This window comes from Bubalus kerabau, chromosome 5 (assembly GCF_029407905.1).
Source record: "Bubalus kerabau isolate K-KA32 ecotype Philippines breed swamp buffalo chromosome 5, PCC_UOA_SB_1v2, whole genome shotgun sequence".
Classification (NCBI taxonomy): domain Eukaryota; kingdom Metazoa; phylum Chordata; class Mammalia; order Artiodactyla; family Bovidae; genus Bubalus; species Bubalus kerabau.
In genome coordinates, this window is record NC_073628.1 from 97,925,110 (window position 1) to 97,941,758 (window position 16,649).

Here is a 16,649-nt window from a genome sequence, read left to right on the forward strand (position 1 = left end):
AAACAAACAAAACACACAAATAAGATCATGGAATATATCTTCTCAAAATCCTCCCTTGGTTCCTATTTACTCTAATGAAATTAGTTAACTAAGCCCTTGAAACCACCCAGGCCCAACTACTTCCTGTCTCCACCTGGGCCACCTCCCTATTCTGGAACCTTCTGAGGACACAGCTGCCTCAAGTACTTATTACCCCTGCTTGGAGACCACCTCTGTGCCCAGGGATTTGCATGGCTCAGGCTTCCCAGATAGCACAGTGGTAACGAACCCACCTACCAATGCAGGAGACACAGGTTCGATCCCTGGGTTGGGAAGATCTCCTGGAGGAGGAAATGGCACCCCACTCCAGTATTCTTGCCTGGAGAATCCCACAGACAGAGGAGCCTGGCAGGCTAGAGTCCAAGATCACAAAGCGTGGGACACAACTGAGTACACGTGCACCTTGCATGGCTCACCCATTCATTTACTGAGTCTACTCTAATGTCATCTCGCAACAGAGGCCTTCTCTGCCCACACATATAAAAAGACACGCTTTCCCTCCCATCCCTTCTAACATTTTATTCAGCTTTACTTTGCCCTGTAACATTTTAAATTTGTGTAATGAATATCTTCCATTACCGGAATAGGAGGGCCACAGGTACCAGGCATGTTTGGTTCGCTGCTGAGTTATCAGCATCCAGACACACACGGGCACAGGTGGATGTGTGTGAACTGAGTCGATGCTTTTCACCTGAATGTCGCTTCAACTCCCTGCTTCCACTCCTCCCCACACACCTAGGACACTGAACAGCTCACAATGGGAACTTGTTAAACTGATACAATGAAAATCCCAACCACTGTACTACCTACAGAATCACTACCATACCACACACTACAGACTCACTGATAGGTTTACAAAGAGAGGCCTCAACAGAAAAAAAGGGACAAATCTTCCATCTAGAATAGCCACTCCCATACTTGGGAGGAGAGTACTTTCAAAGAAACAGCACCACACTAGTTACATAATAACTGTTGTTTGGAAGTCTCAGAAAGGAACGTGTAGGTCATGGCATTGTGACGTTTTTCCCAGAAGAGCAGTATCTTTTCCAGTAAAGAAAAATCTCTATGTAAATACCTTTCAAAGGGTGCAAGAATAAAAGCACATCAAGAGCCTTCTGATGCACTGGTTGTACCTTTATTAATATGACCTCGTTCACTAATAGTTCCGTGATGCAAGGTTACCATACACAGTTAATGTCTGCATTGCACACCTAAGGCTATACAGCAAAAGAACCAGATTTAGTACAAATACAAGAACTATATTTACATTCTGTATACTCAAGCTCCGAACGTCAGATCATATTTACATAATAAAACATGAAAATGAAAATCCGAAATTAATAATGTACATTGTTGCTAATGTGCTCAACTCCTTCCCTGGGGAGAGATCAGTTTGCAAAGTCTTGGTTCAAAAAGGCCACTTATGCTTCACGGGTCTTATGGTTGTGCACGAGGAGGGTGACGAGACCCGAAGTCTCGCGGGACAAATGCTTCAGAACCACCAGTTGGGAACGACTCATAGAAGGCTGCTGGGTTCCTCAGGTGAACTGATGTCAGGATGTGCAAATGAAAAGGATGAACTCGAAGACGTGAAAACAACAGGCGACAGCCAGGGTTTGGCAAGAGACCAACATCAGCTAGGACTTCCTACCTGAGCACAGGCCATTTGGCTGTGACTCTGTAACATGAAATTTGTATCAACTCTGATTCCTTCCTTTAAGCGATCAGAGGCTTTCCTAAAATTTGATGGGGCTCAAATTCAAGTTTCATAAATGGCCTTTTGAACAACAGCAGCAGGGAGTCTCTCAGCCGATCAAGCCGTTTATTTACTAAGGAAACACAAGTCAATCCGTTCCCGCTACACGGTCACGGTCTGGCCGCCCTTGGTGAAGCGTCACAGGCCGCAGGGGACAGCTGCAGTGCACAGGAGTTAGAGTCCTATTGAAAATACATTCAGCAAACCTTCTGAGAGCAGCAGCAGGATTAGTCTCTTCTTTTTAAAGAGCAGGTTAACAATCACATTTTAAAAAGGGAACCAAAAGGGAAAAACGAAGGACCCACATCAAACAAGAAACGGACAAGCCCTGATAGAGAAGCCGAGTAGAACCGGGATGAGGGGTGCCAAGTACCGACGGGTGCTACGAGCGCATCAGCTTGCTTTTCCAATTCAATGTGCAATTTAATTACAGCTGTGAAAATATACAAATGCCTTATAAAATTAAATATCCCTGTAAATTAGACAACAAGCAGCAGGCAACAAAGTCTTTGCTTTGATATATGTGCCAGGAGAAGTCGTTTTTACTTTAGGTACCAAAAGATCTTGCAGTGATTTAACTGATTCCTTCATCTTAAAAGAGCTGAAAAACCCCACTGAAAGTGAGCAGTTGTATAAGTTCTATACAGCTGAAGGGGAACAAAGTAGTGGTTTCTTGGGAGAAATCATTTCCCTCAACTTTCCTCACATTATAAAAATGGACTGGAATTCAAGTTCCCACCCAGCTGCCAGAGGCAGCCCCTCCTTGCTCTGGTGGCCGTGCGCGGGCTGGCTGACCCCGCAGAGCCCAGCCCAGGAGCTGATTGACCCCTAGGCCTGCACAGAGACAAGGAGGGTGCGGACGCCGGTCTGGTGGAAGCCGTGGGTCCGTCTTTTGCTCCGACAGGAGTAAGGAGGACATGGGGAGGAAGGAGACGGTTACTTTTAAATAGCACTCATTTCTCCTTAATTTGTATGAGTGTTCTTCCTTGCTTTGTTGTTATTATTCTGCTTGCTTAAAAGAGTGCATTAGGGGAAAAAGAAAACCCAAAAACTACCTTAAAAGGTAGCTTCCTTAAAGATTTGAGTTCTTTCACTTTTCCTCTTCCACAAAAGCCTCCTAATTCCTGCCATAAATTCCCTCTCAGAGCTTGAAAGTGGGGATGGGCCTACCTGGAAAGGGAACATCAACCCCTGCTCCAGCTTTAATCTGAAAACAGGCCCCTGGAGAAGAGGGGCCCCTGCGGGGGCTGTACAGGCAAGCCATGGCCGCGGCCCCCACTGCCTCACCAGGCCTTCTGACCTCAGCCTGTCGTAGTATCTGACATCCAAAGCAAAGACTTTCCTAGTCAGTTTTGTTTAAGTGAGAAGCAAAAACAAGTCATGTCAGTCTGTTACTTGATTTCTCTCTCCCTCCGCTTCCCCACCTCCTTCAGTCACAGACATGGGTCCTCCTTTCAGACTTTAACAGCAGCAGCATCCATGACCTAACTCTAAACGTTAACCTTCGAATCTCATCTTTGTTCCCTGAAATTACTTAATTTCAGCCCAGGAAGCTGTCTCTAAGCACAAACAGACCCTGGGTTTGAGTAGACACTGAAAGGGCATATTGTGCCCATTAGATAAGAAACCTCTAACCACGTTAAAGTCTCAAGTACCACTTAGGAAACAAGTAATATTAGGGTTAGTGACCTATGTTTCATTTAAGGAGAGGAAGAAAGTTTAAAAATCTACTACAGTTTTTCTTAATAATTTTCAGGTAAGGCCATAGCCTTTAATTACTCTTCTTTCTCTTGTTCAGCTCTCCAGTGACTTCCTTTTCCTCCTCTTTGCAAAGCAATTATGAACGAAGCCAGAAGATGAACCCCGGCAGGAAGGCAAGGCCACAGTCTGGGTGCTGACGCACCTGCCCAGCACCCGTTCTGAGGAGTGCGTGGGCCCTTCCCCCTTGCTGCCTGAGAGTCAGTGCCCTTGAGAGTGGGGACCTTCGGTCTCCACAAAGTGGGAGTGAGCAGACACTTTCCTGATCGCCTGGGGGATCGTAAAAGAAAGGTGTGAGCAAGGGCGGGAAAGGATGGTAGAGGACATCCCCAAGTCAACTGGAAAGGAACCGAAGTACCCGGAGTCTCCTCTCCTGTCCATTCCTGGGACACTCACTGCAGCTGGAAGAGGAGGCGCATCTTCTGCCAAGGCCTCTGGCAGCAGGTGAGCCTGTTGTCACAGCAGGAGGCTGTGGGCAGTGGGCTCCTCTACCCTCTGGCAGGATTTCCACAGAGGAGACAACCAACCACATCTGGGACCAGGGTTCAGGTGGAACTGCTTCTCTGCCTGCAGGTGTCCTTCTGCTTTCAGTGGTACGAGGCAGTCTGTTATAATCCTGGGGTCCAAAAAGCAAAGCCTGCCACGTTCGCTTATTTATTTGTTCACGGAGGAAGACAAGTATCACTGACGGGATTTCCAACTGGACGAGGATCACTGAAAATGGCCACTGGATTCAGAAGGAGGCTTCTGAGTGTATCTTCTTGTTGTTCAGTCGCTTAGTCATGTCTGACTCTTTGTGACCCTGTGGACTACAGTACGCCAGGCTCCTCTGTTCAAGTGTATTCTTAGAGATATGTTTCTTTGATCAAAGGGAGCTACAACCATCACAAGGTCACTACCCGGCCTTACCATAATCATGATGATGACAAAGACCATCAGGTTCATCACCAGGAAGGCAGACACCGCCTCCTGGTGGGACATTTGTGCATGACATCATGGCAGGAATTCCAAACTGAGCCACCATCGTTACTAACGCCCAGAGCAGAACCGGGACTCAGAAGAGGCTCCCTCCCAGTGAGACAAACCGCTCAAGGAGCCCTCCTGTGAGGGAACACCGGCATCCTCTGGACCACCACTGCCAAGTCCCCCGGGCCTGTGAGACCCACTGGCAACAGCCCTGGCTCTTCCCTTCTAACACGGTCAACAGCGGCCACTGTCCAAAACCTGCTGAAAAGTCCCTCTCTTCTCCTCTCTTCCACTATGTTAAAATTACATAGCTATGTTCTAAATAAGCCCCAATTTCAGAGAATACACTTTTCCACCTCTAAGCTCACTAAACCATTTGTTTCCCTGAATGGAAAATGCAGGGATTAGTCATGGCAAGAAGCAACAGAAAGGGGAAGGGTAAGATTTTTCCCCTCGGGTTCTAAAAAGACTAGATGTCTCCTCCTCTAGTCTCTAAGCCACCCAAGAAAAGTTAAAATTATATCCCAAACAGAGAAAAGAAAGTAGTATTACGGTGTCTTGAAAAACAGACCGAGATATCCAAAGACAGCAGCACAGGTGTCAGTGGTCATAATGGGGACCTATCATACAAAAGGAAGCCAAAGTACACCAAAAAATAATTTGGATCTCCTTGGGGTTTTTGTGTGTGTGTTTTTGTTTTTTTCCCCACTTTTGTTAGACCACATGCTTCTAACAAGATTCTCAGCACGGGAAAAAAAAAGAGTACAGAGCAATGGGGATGGGGACCAGGAGCACTCGAAAAAGTGCTAGACGAGAGGGACGAGTAGTTAAGCCACAGGATCACACACAAGAGTAACCGTCAAGGATCACAAAGAGAAATGAGGGGAAACACTTTCTTTATCTCTCAGGAGGGTGCTTGGCAGTCGCCTAGTACTTCGCTTGGCTCGGGCATCTTCGGGAGAGTTTTGACCTGCAGACGACAAAGGGATGAGAGGATGAGATAGACACAGGGTTGGAAGCTGGGATTCAGAGGGCCCTGCCCTGTAGGTCTGCTTCTCTGTGCCCCCTCCTTCATGTCCTTCCTCCTCCCATCCTGTACTGCAGGCCCAGTCATTAGGCCCCTGGACAAACAGGCCAGCCAACGGTCCTCCTCACTCTGGGGATTCTGGGACAGAGGCCCCTCTCAGGGTCTGAGGTTGGATCACACAGCTGAACACTGGGGACCCTTAAGGTTCTCCCAGTCTTTCCTTTACTCAGTCCCACAGCCTCTAGCTGCAGCCCCCTTAAGAAGAACAAGTTGAAGCAAGAGATTAACTGGGTTCAAATGTAACCAGAGTCCCTGAGCCCCTCAGGACACCTGATGACCTACGCCCACACTCACACTCCTGTCCTTCTTCCAACTTAAACATGTTCTCAACAAGACTTCCTTTCCTGTTTATGTTGACGTCCCTGAAACCAACTGCCAAGGACAGAAAGGAAACACAAGAAGAGCTTCTTACCGTATTGTGCCAGCAAGGAGCGGGTTAAAGGCGTACAACCAGTCGTTCACGTCTTTGTCGTTGAGAGCCTGCAAAAGGACCCCACGGTGCTTGGTGCACACAGCAAAGGTGTTCGGTGTCTGAAAGAGATGCAGGAGAACAAGAAGGTTCCTATGGATACTGAACAATGGCGACCACCTGCCACATTCAGAGAGCACATGGCCCTTCACACAGACGGTTCAGAGACACCAAACACAAAACAGAGATTCTGCACCACACGACAGGGTTCAGAACTCAAAAGGGCAGGCCGTGAACGGCAATGAACAGTGGAGAGGGCAGGACTGACCTTCACCATGGCCTGCTGGTCCTCGCTATACTCCACCTGGGCTGTGGACAGGTTAATGATGCCCCGCTCCACAGGGTCTTTGTCGCTGTTATAGATGAAGACGTAAGGGCGACGGACCACAACGAAATGTTTAGCCCAGTTGCTGGACAGGGGCTCCTTGAAATGCAGATATCCTTTCTTGGAGACCACTGAGCTGAAAGGACAAGTCAGCAGAGGTTAGTTCCTTAGAAAAATAAAGTGATAATAAGCTGAAGTCCATCAAAACAGACTGAGGCCACATCCCTAGGTTGAAGGAAACAGGCAATGATTTATTTGGCAGGCTGTGCCAGGTGAGGGGGACGGAGATACACCTGGAGCAGAACCCAGTCCCCTTCCCATATCCCAGGTTCATCTACATTAGACTTGAGCAGAACAGTTGGAAGTGAATTCCCACTAATCTGTCTTCTAATACCCAGGATCTCTGTTCCATACAGTACTCACCCTGGTCTAATTTCTTCAATATCTGGAACAAGATTGAGAAATTCATTTTTCCCTGCTCGGGCCAAATAGGGTGTTTCCACAGGTGGGACAATCTGAAACTGTTCAAATTCTGGGCAGGGACTAGAGGCCCGGGAATTGGCTTCTGGGGTCCTTGAAAAGAGACAGAGGTTAGGAAGAAAGGGAGTACCAAGAGCTTCCCTGAGGTCAATGCACAAAACAATGCTTCTCCCCAAACACCAGGGACCCTGCCAACATCAGGTCGTCAGAGCCTGGCTAAGAAGACAGAGCTGGCATCCAAAAGGTAATTAATCCCACATCCACTGGGTGTCATCCTTCGGCAGTTATTAACACAAAGGAAATTCTCACTGACGACCAGCGAGTCTCTCAGTCTCCCCTCTTGTCCGGAAGGCCTCTGAACAGAAGGCTGAGGAGTATGAACACCACTCCCTGGTGTGCTCCTGTCTAGTCCCCAGGCCACACCTAGGGCACCACCTAGGGCAGGGGTTCTCAAGGTGAGGTCCCCGATCAGCAGCATCAACTTCACTTGAAAAAGAGTGTTAGAGATTCAGATTCTCCAGCTCCAGCTCAGACATGTGGAATCAGAAACCCTGGATGGGGCTCAGCCACCTGGGCTCTCACAAGCCTCCCAGGTGGTGCTGATGTCTCTAAAGTCTGAGAACCACTGCCTGAAGGACCAGTGCAGCACGCAACAAATGAGAAGAACTGGGTTCCCATGTGACTGTCTGGAGCAAAGCTGCTGTGAGAGACAATTCCTGCACTCTGCGTTGTTATCTTTGTAGAGCAGCTTAGTCTAATCAATTGTATCTCACTAACTCCAAAAAGCCCGTTTTTCTCATACTTCATTGCTCCTCGGATTGGGGTGCATCTTATAATCGATGGCACGTCACACTGCAGTGACAGTGCTTTGGCTCTCTCGCACACCATGTGTTAAGTCGCTTCAGTCATGTCTGACTCTTTGCGGCCCTATGGACCATTGCCTTCCAGGCTCCTCTGTCCAAGGGATTCTCCAGGGAAGAATACTGGAGTGGGTTGCCAAGCCCTCCTGCAAGGGATCTTCCCAACCCAGGGACTGAACCCATGTCTCTTATGTCGCCTGCATTGGCAGGTGGGTTCTTTAGCACTAGTGCCAACAGGGAAGTTTTTAGTGGCACATAAAAACAACGTCTTAAAGCTGATGGCAGTGAAATTCAACTAAACCACCCTGTTGTGTTGTTTACTGCAGCCCACTGTATCAGTACTGCTACAGGAAGACAGACAGTTGGATGCTAACCAGGTGGGTTCGGACAGGCGAGCATAACGAATGGAGACAGGGCGAAGGAGACTGTTGGCAACTGCACCGCAGTGATTATAACGACTAAGTCATGAGACCTAGACTTGGTCTCTACCACTCTTACCTATATATTTGGCTGTGTCATTAAAATATTTTTTCCAAAGTCATTTCAAAATATTTTTCCCTAGATGGGGCTTCCTGTGTCTGATATGAATGGGGAGACAACCGGGGTTGTGAACTGAAGAGCAAATCAAGCAAAGGGGGATGAAGAAGAGGAGTCAGTGATATGGTGCAGAGATTTAGGAAGGTGTGACATTCAGAGATGGCAGGAGCACCTTCCAAGCCACTGTGACATCCAGAAAAGGCTCCCACATATCTCCCAGAGCTGCCTAGGAGATGGTGCTGCCCTCGGCTGGGAACCACTGAGCGAGCAGAAGGTCAGCATTTCCCTCAGTTCTCACGTTAGCTTCTCGGCGAGGTCCGGGTACTTACTTCTGATCCAGGGAGTTGCTCCTAGCATCCACCAGAGAGGGGCAGGTAGAGGATGGCGTGAGGGTGGAACTGCTCAGACTGGACACAGAGGGGTCCCGGCCGACGGGGGAGAGGTCAGCCAGCTGGAAGAGAGCAGAGCCCGGCAAGTGAGGCCCAGGGCAACACGACGGCCTCCGCAGTGAGGAGCTTTGGCAGCCAGGGACCTCACTCTCACAAATCTCCTGTGTTTAGGGTCTTTCAAGAAAACAATTTCTACAAATATTTTATGGCCTAAGTGTCACAATAGGAATAAAGAAATTTACAAAAGAGGCAAGGCTTGCTTTTTATATTTATAAAATATGTCTATATTTTATACTGCTACAGCCTCCTTCATTAACTAAATGACCCTGTCTATGGCACCCCACTCCAGTACTCTTGCCTGGAAAAATCCCATGGGCAGAGGAGCCTGGTGGGCTGCAGTCCATGGGGTCACTAAGAATCGGACATGACTGAGTGATTTCACTTTCACTTTTCACTTTCATGCACTGGAGAAGGAAATGGCAACCCACTCCAGTGTTCTTGCCTGGAGAACCCCAGGGACGGACGGAGGAGCCTGGTGGGCTGCTGTTTATGGGGTGGCACAGAATTGGACACTGATGTGACTGATGTGACTTAGCAGTAGCAGTATGCATACCAAGCACTGAGAATAACAGGTACTATTCTAAGAACATGGCAGAGGCCCTGCCCTCCTGAAACTTACATTCTAAGTAGAGAAGGCAGAGAATCAATCAATCAACAAACACTTTAAGAAGTGTCAGGTAGGGATCGATGCTACAGCAAAACAGAAAGCAGGGTAGCAGGTTAAAAAGTTTCAGAGAGCTGCTGGCTTCACAGAGGATGGTTAAGGGAATTCACTTCAAGGAGGCAATATCTGAGCAGAAAGATGAAAGAGCTAAGGAAGCCAATCATGGGACTATCTGGAAGATTATTCCAGACAAATGAACAGGCCGTGTACACAGACCCAAGGTGGAAAGCTTGGCGTGTCTAGGGAAGAGCAGGAAAGGGGATGATGATGGAAGGAGGGTGAAGCAGAAGTTCTCTCAAGTGTTCACCTTACTCTCTATCGAGGGCAACAAAATTTCATGCCACTAAGGAACTCAGAACTTGCTGTGCCCTGCTATATAATTACGTATCACCCTCAACAGAATATTCTTCTCCAAGGGATCCAGGGAAAAAGCCAGATGTTTCCCATCTGATAATTGGTCTAAGAGACAGAGAAGGATATGTTCATCTTTAGAAGTCAGTGTTCTGACTGAAAAGTTAAATCAATAAATGCAGGAGGAGGTATGTCAGACATCCTCAGACATAACACCAGGACCATCTCAAGCCACCTAAAAGCAGCAGAACCTGAGGACAGGAAACACGAGCTGCTCACCTTGCAGTCACTGATGCTGCCGTGCACCTGGCTGAATTCTCGGTTGAAAGTGTGGGTGAGAAGTTGCAGGCACTAGGGAAGAGAATGAGAAGAGTAAGTTTTGATGGTTAAACAAAGCCCTGAATTAAAGGCGGGAGGGAAAATAACATGCCTAAGATCCACAGTGGAGCTTAGGTGCTGCTCAAAGAACCTGGGAAATTAGCTAGGTATATAGCAAGGGAAGCCTTGGACCTGCCTAATAAAGATGATAATATGAGTGGATAAAAAGCCATTCTCAAAACTGCAAAAGTGAATTACTGCAAACACCACAGTTTAAAGCATTTAAGAATCCAATAGCATCTCTAATTCTCAACCTGCGTTGGTACTAAAAGGTATGGAGATTTCTAGATGACATACGTTCCTAAATCAACTAGATGACCATTCAATTACTGAAACAATCACAGACTCCCTCTTATTTCTTATTTGGTCATCCCAAACCAGCCCTCTGCCCACTCCCATGGTATCTAGGCACAAACAATGTGGATTCTACCTTCCAAACATCTCTCTCACGATTCCTCTTCATCCCACATACTCCCACCATAGTTAAAAAACTTGATCATTTCTCATCTGGATTATGGAAATAAAGAATTCTTTCTGCCTCTAGTCTCCTCACCACAAATTTAGCCTCTTTATTACTGCCAGAGAAATCTTTCTAAAACACAAATACCCATTTGAAGCATTTCCAGGTCACTCCCAGAATATTCTGAATGTTTTAGTCCAGCACCCAGGCTCTTCGTCATCTGGCCCCTGGTCTGTTTCCCCAACTCCATCTCCTGTCCCTCTCCTGCACGGATTCCCTCACACTGGTCATGCAGGACATTGCTGGCTCTCGCCCGTGTATCCTCCCAAGGTCAGCTCATGAGTGCCCTCCTGGGCAGGCCTCTCCTCTGCCTCCCACAGCATTTCAGATCACACCTCTATTAAAAGCTGGTCACCCACTCGCCTGTAAACTTATTAAGGGTAGAAATTAAGTCTTCTTTACTCCTATATTCACAGTGTCGGCACAGGCCTTGAATCAGAGGCCCTCAAAGAAAGTTGAAAATGCAAAAGAGAAAACAGAAAGACCAGCTTACAGAGCCTCAGGGGGAAGTGCTCAGCAGAGACAGGGAGTCCCACCTTTGTAGCCAGCTCTTTCTCTCGATCCACCAGGCTTTCAATGTCTGCTGAGTCGTAGCCACTACTCTCGCTGGGTGTGATGGCACTTTCAAAGGTGGTGGTTGAGATCTGAGAGGAGATGCTGGTGGAGGTGCTGAGGGTCCCGCTGCTGAGGCTGGGGGACAACGAGTCACTCAGGGATTTGGGGATGCTGTCACCCAGTCTGTCACGGAGCAGCAGAAAGTGGCGGGTTTTCTCCACCTAAGAAGAACAACAGTACAGCCTCAGCAAATGCAAGCTCATCAAGGTCTTAATAAGCAAAGTATTATATCATGCCTCCACTGTGAAGGAGAACTGCCAAGCCCTGGTCATAGGCAGCAGCTGAGCATAAGATGATAATTGGGGCATCTCGCCCAAGAGTATGCCTGCGCCTGCCTCCCCTCCAGTACCTCGTGCAGGAGCTCCAGCTTCTCCAACTCCCACTGGTGCTCTAGGATGAGGCTGTCTCCCCGGGGCCGCCAGCCAGCCAAGTTCTCCTCCCCCCTCACGTACGCCACTGAGGTATCCAAGATTTTCCTTCTCCTCCGCTGCATGCCTGAGATAAGAGGAAACCACTTTTTTTTTCCCCCACAGAAAAACTCGTCTAATTTTAGCTCAAAAGGAATGAATACTTCATACATATGGCACACTAGGACAGTTGTGTCTCAAGATACATGGGGTATTAATAAAAAAATGTATCCCTTTTGCTCCAAAGCAACTGTCTGAACTTCTTTTAAAACTGAGTTTTATATTCTTAGATAATTATGAAGCTGGTAATGCAACTTGAGAAAATGCTAGATATTATGTTAAGTGGAAACACAGAGATTAAATGGTCTGCACACTATTGGTTCAAATATATAAAAATAAACTCAGAGGAAAGAAGTGGGAAAGGACTATATGCACCTCCCTCATGTTTCATGGCTCAGTCAAGATGGTACATGACCAACTGGTTCTGCCTCCATTATTTCCCATTAATTTTTTAAAATGTTGTACTGGTTTCAGAAGTTCGTTACATTGTACAGGAGACAGGGATCAAGACTATCCCCAAGAAAAAGAAATGCAAAATAAGCAAAACAGCTGTCTGAGGAGGCCTTACAAATAGCTGTGAAAAGAAGAAAAGTGAAAAGCAAAGCAGAAAAGGAAAGATATTCCCATTTGAATGCAGAGTTCCAAAGAATAGCAAGGAGAGATAAGAAAGCCTTCCTCAGAGATCAATGCAAAGAAATAGAGGAAAACAATACAATGGGAAAGACTAGAGATCTCTTCCAGAGAAGGCAATGGCACCCCACTCCAGTACTCTTGCCTGGAAAATCTCATGGACGGAGGAGCCTGGAAGGCTACAGTCCATGGGGTCGCAAAGATTCGGGCAGGACTGAGCGACTTCACTTTCACTTTTCACTTTCATGCATTGGAGAAGGAAATGGCAACCAATTCCAGTGTTCTTGCCTGGAGAATCCCAGGGACGGGGGAGCCTGGTGGACTGCCATTTATGGGGTCGCACAGAGTCGGACACGACTGAAGTGACTTAGCAGCAGCAGCAGAGATCTCTTCAAGAAAATTAGAGATACCAAGGGACCATTTCATGCAAAGATGGGCTCAATAAAGGACAGAAATGGTAGGGACCTAACAGAAGCAGAAGATATTAAGAAGAGGTGGCAAGAATACACAGAACAACTGTACAAAAAAGATCTTCACGACCCAGTTAATCACTATGGTGTGATCACTCACCTAGAGCCAGATATCCAGGAATGTGAAGTCAAGTGGGCGCTAGGAAGCATCACTACAAACAAAGCTAGTGGAGGTAATGGAATCCCAGCTGAGCTATTTAAAATCCTAAAAGATGATGCTGTGAAAGTGCTGCACTCAATATGCCAGCAAATTTGGAAAACTCAGCAGTGGCCACACGACTGGAAAAGGTCAGTTTTCATTCCAATCCCAAAGAAAGGCAATGCCAAAAATGTTCAAACTATCGCACAATTGCACTCATCTCACACGCTAGTAAAGTAATGCTCAAAATTCTCCAAGCCAGGCTTCAGCAATACATGAACCATGAACTTCCAGATGTTCAAGCTGGTTTTCGAAAGGCAGAGGAACCAGAGATCAAATTGCCAACATCTGCTGGATCATCGAAAAAGCAAGAGAGTTTCAGAAAAACATCTATTTCTGCTTCATTGAATATGCCAAAGCCTTTGACTGTGTGGATCACAATAAACTGTGGAAAATTCTGAAAGAGATGGGAATACCACACCACCTGACATGCCTCTTGAGAAATCTGTATGCAGGTCAGGAAGCAACAGCTGGAACTGGACATGGAACAACAGACTGGTTCCAAATAGGAAAAGGAGTACATCAAGGCTGTATACTGTCACCCTGCTTATTCAACTTATGCAGAGTACATCATGAGAAACGGTGGGCTGGAGGAAGCACAAGCTGGAATCAAGATTGCCGGGAGAAATATCAGTAACCTCAGATATGCAGATGACACCACCCTTATGGCAGAAAGTGAAGAGGAACTAAAAAGCCTCTTGATGAAAGTGAAAGAGGAGAGTGAAAAAGCTGGCTGAAAGCTCCACATTCAGAAAACGAAGATCATGGCATCTGGTCCCATCACTTCATGGGAAATAGATGGGGAAACAGTGGAAACAGTGTCAGACTTTCTTTTTCTGGGCTCCAAAATCACTGCAGATGGTGACTGCAGCCATGAAATTAAAAGACACTTGCTCCTTGGAAGGAAAGTTATGACCAGCCTAGACAGCATATTAAAAAGCAGAGACATTTTATTACTTTGCCAACAGAGGTCCGTCTAGTCATGGCTATGGTTTTTCCAGTGGTCATGTATGGATGTGAGAGTTGGACTATAAAGAAAGCTGAGCACCAAAGAATTGACGCTTTTGAACTGTGGTGTTGGAGAAGACTCTTGAGAGTCCCTTGGACTGCAAGGAGATCCAACCAGTCCATCCTAAAGGAGATCAATCCTGGGTGTTCATTGGAGGGACTGAGGTTGAAGTTGAAACTCCAATACTTAGGCCACCTCATGCGGAGAGCTGACTCATTTGAAAAGGCCCTGATGCTGGGAAAGATTGAGGGCAGGAGGAGAAGGGGACGACAGAGGATGAGATGATTGGATGGCATCACCGCCTCAGTGAACATGAGTTTGGGTAGGCTCCGTGAGCTGGTGATGGACAGGGAAGCCTGGTGTGCTGCAGTTCATGGGGTTGCAAAGAGTTGGACACGACTAAGCAACTGAACTGAACTGTACTGGTTTCAAATTTAAAAGACATGAAAGTGAAGTGAAAGTGAAAGGCTCTCGGTCTTGTCCAACTCTTTGCGACCCTGTGGACTGTACAGTCCATGGGATTCTCCAGGCAAGAATACCGGAGTGGGTAGCCTTCTCCTTCTCCAGGGGATCTTCTCGACCCAGGGATCAAACCCAGGTCTCCCACATTGCAGGTGGATTCTTTTTTTTTTTTTTGCAGGTGGATTCTTTACCAGCTGAGCCACAAGAGAAGCCCAAGAATACTGGAGTGGGTAGCCTATCCGTTCTCCAGTGGATCTTCCCTACCCAGGAATCAAACTGGGGTCTCCCGAGTTGCAGTCAGATTTTTTACCAACTGAGCTCTCAGGGAAGCCCTTAAAAGACATGAACTTACGTTAATTTAAAGACTTCTGAAGGAATTCTCTAGACACTGTAATTAGCTGCTATGGGACTTAGATTTATATTCAGAATCTTCCTTTTATCTCCATTCTTACATGTGGGCCTCAGTCTCTTTTCCACATATTTTCTCCAAAATGATTCGAACTTACACTAAATGTTTTGAAAAACCCATAATTTTGTCCATGTTCCAGTTTCACAAACATGGAAATGCAGAGGGCTGTTTAAGGCCACCACAATGGAGGAATAACAGCATTGCACAGATACATAAAAAGGGACACAGAACAAGCTCAGCTTAATATTAATAATGTGTCTTTCCACAGCATAGGAGGTTCAAATTCTAGTTTGACGGTACCTGTAAAGTCACACTGTCGAGTTATCTCTGGGGCTAAGGAAGGAAGGGAAATGGCCCTCAAGTTTTCCAAACCAAATTCACTGAAATACATTTGATTTTTTTTGCGAGGGGGTGGGGAGGGGTGTCATGACTCAGGCTTGTAGGATCTTAGTTCCTTGACCAGGGACTGAACCTGGGGCCACGACAGTGAATGCACTGAGTCCTAACCACTGGATTGCCAGGGAATTCTCATAACATGCTTGAATTTGTTATACTGATAATATTCCACAGCCTAGTAACAATCTGTTCTATACAGTTTTTATAACTGTATAGCACGTCATAAAGCAAACATTGTAACTCCGAAAATGGTAACTCCTACCACCACCACCAAAGTGGCTTGTAAAATATAACTGGTGTCTCAAAAATGTATATCCATCCTGCATGGGTGGGATAAACTTTTGATATAGTGTACTGCAGTCAAATGCAAAGGTAACTCTCCCTTCCCTGATCCACAGAGCTTACCTGGACTTCCTGTGTCTGCCATTTTGCATAAACTGAGTTCATAAATTCCAGTGACTCGATTGCTATGTAAATTAAAACAAATAAACAATTGCTTAATTTCAAACAGCACAAAAACAGGAAGAATCTCAATTCTCTCTGCTTAAAGCATTGTCTCCTGTGCTGGAATTGCAACCTACCCTCAGATGTCTGTAAAATTACAGACATCGCTCATCAGTCAGTGTTCTTCTCCTATTCTGAACTTAGGAAACAACTGAATGATAAACTGGAAAATGTATAATTCAAATGTGAAAATTGAATTTTGCCTTTTCTTACAAGAAAGAAGAGATGAAGGGGTAAAGGTCTGAATAGAATGAAAATGATAAACACCAGCTTCTAGGGGGTGTGGTTAGGAAGGGGACTGAACCTTCTACTGCATTAGTAACCATTTTTAAGCTCAGTAGTGATGCACAGGTAGTCACTATTATTCTCGATGTACATTTATGTATCTAAAACACAAATAAATCTTAAGAATAAGAACGTCCCAACAGTAAGCTGTTAGAAATAATAATAATGACATTTAAAAGAACACTCGGTCCCTGCAAAACTGTTGGAGAAGTGTTCACAATGGAACATGCCTCCCTTCCTTTACTACTCACCTATCTGTTAATATTTTACTAAATGCCAACATTTACCTCACTGCACTCCAGGTGTCAGCTACCAAATGGTTTCTAGGCTGAGAACCCTGAAAACAGCAGTTAGGAGACTGCTCATTCTGTACGGGGCCCACCAACCTGAGGCGACACTTGTCTCCAAAACTTACGAGTCTGGTGACTTCGAATAGCCGCTTCCAAAGAGGCTGCGCAGTGAGCGTGGCGGCGAGATCTTGGCGTCCCGGGAGTAGAAGACCATGCACACGTCCTTGGTGATGACGGCCGGCTGGATGCAGTGATCCAGCTGAAAGCAGACAGA

General features: G+C 46.4%; 1 protein-coding gene across 6 annotated transcripts in view; it reads right to left on the minus strand.

The window, feature by feature from the left end:
• Window positions 1-3,596: 3,596 nt before the first annotated feature.
• Window positions 3,597-16,649, minus strand: part of KIF1B (kinesin family member 1B) — a 148,993-nt gene continuing 135,940 nt past the window's right edge. For all 6 annotated transcript variants that reach the window (XM_055582354.1, XM_055582352.1, XM_055582351.1 and 3 more), the window contains 10 exons: window positions 16,501-16,634; window positions 15,702-15,763; window positions 11,604-11,749; window positions 11,176-11,415; window positions 10,021-10,092; window positions 8,607-8,728; window positions 6,824-6,973; window positions 6,344-6,536; window positions 6,019-6,137; window positions 3,597-5,489 (listed from right to left, as the gene is read on the minus strand). In XM_055582354.1, the coding sequence (XP_055438329.1) occupies window positions 5,447-5,489; window positions 6,019-6,137; window positions 6,344-6,536; window positions 6,824-6,973; window positions 8,607-8,728; window positions 10,021-10,092; window positions 11,176-11,415; window positions 11,604-11,749; window positions 15,702-15,763; window positions 16,501-16,634 (1,281 nt within the window). In that variant the 3' untranslated portion in view covers window positions 3,597-5,446. The remainder of the gene's footprint in view (window positions 5,490-6,018; window positions 6,138-6,343; window positions 6,537-6,823; window positions 6,974-8,606; window positions 8,729-10,020; window positions 10,093-11,175; window positions 11,416-11,603; window positions 11,750-15,701; window positions 15,764-16,500; window positions 16,635-16,649) is intronic.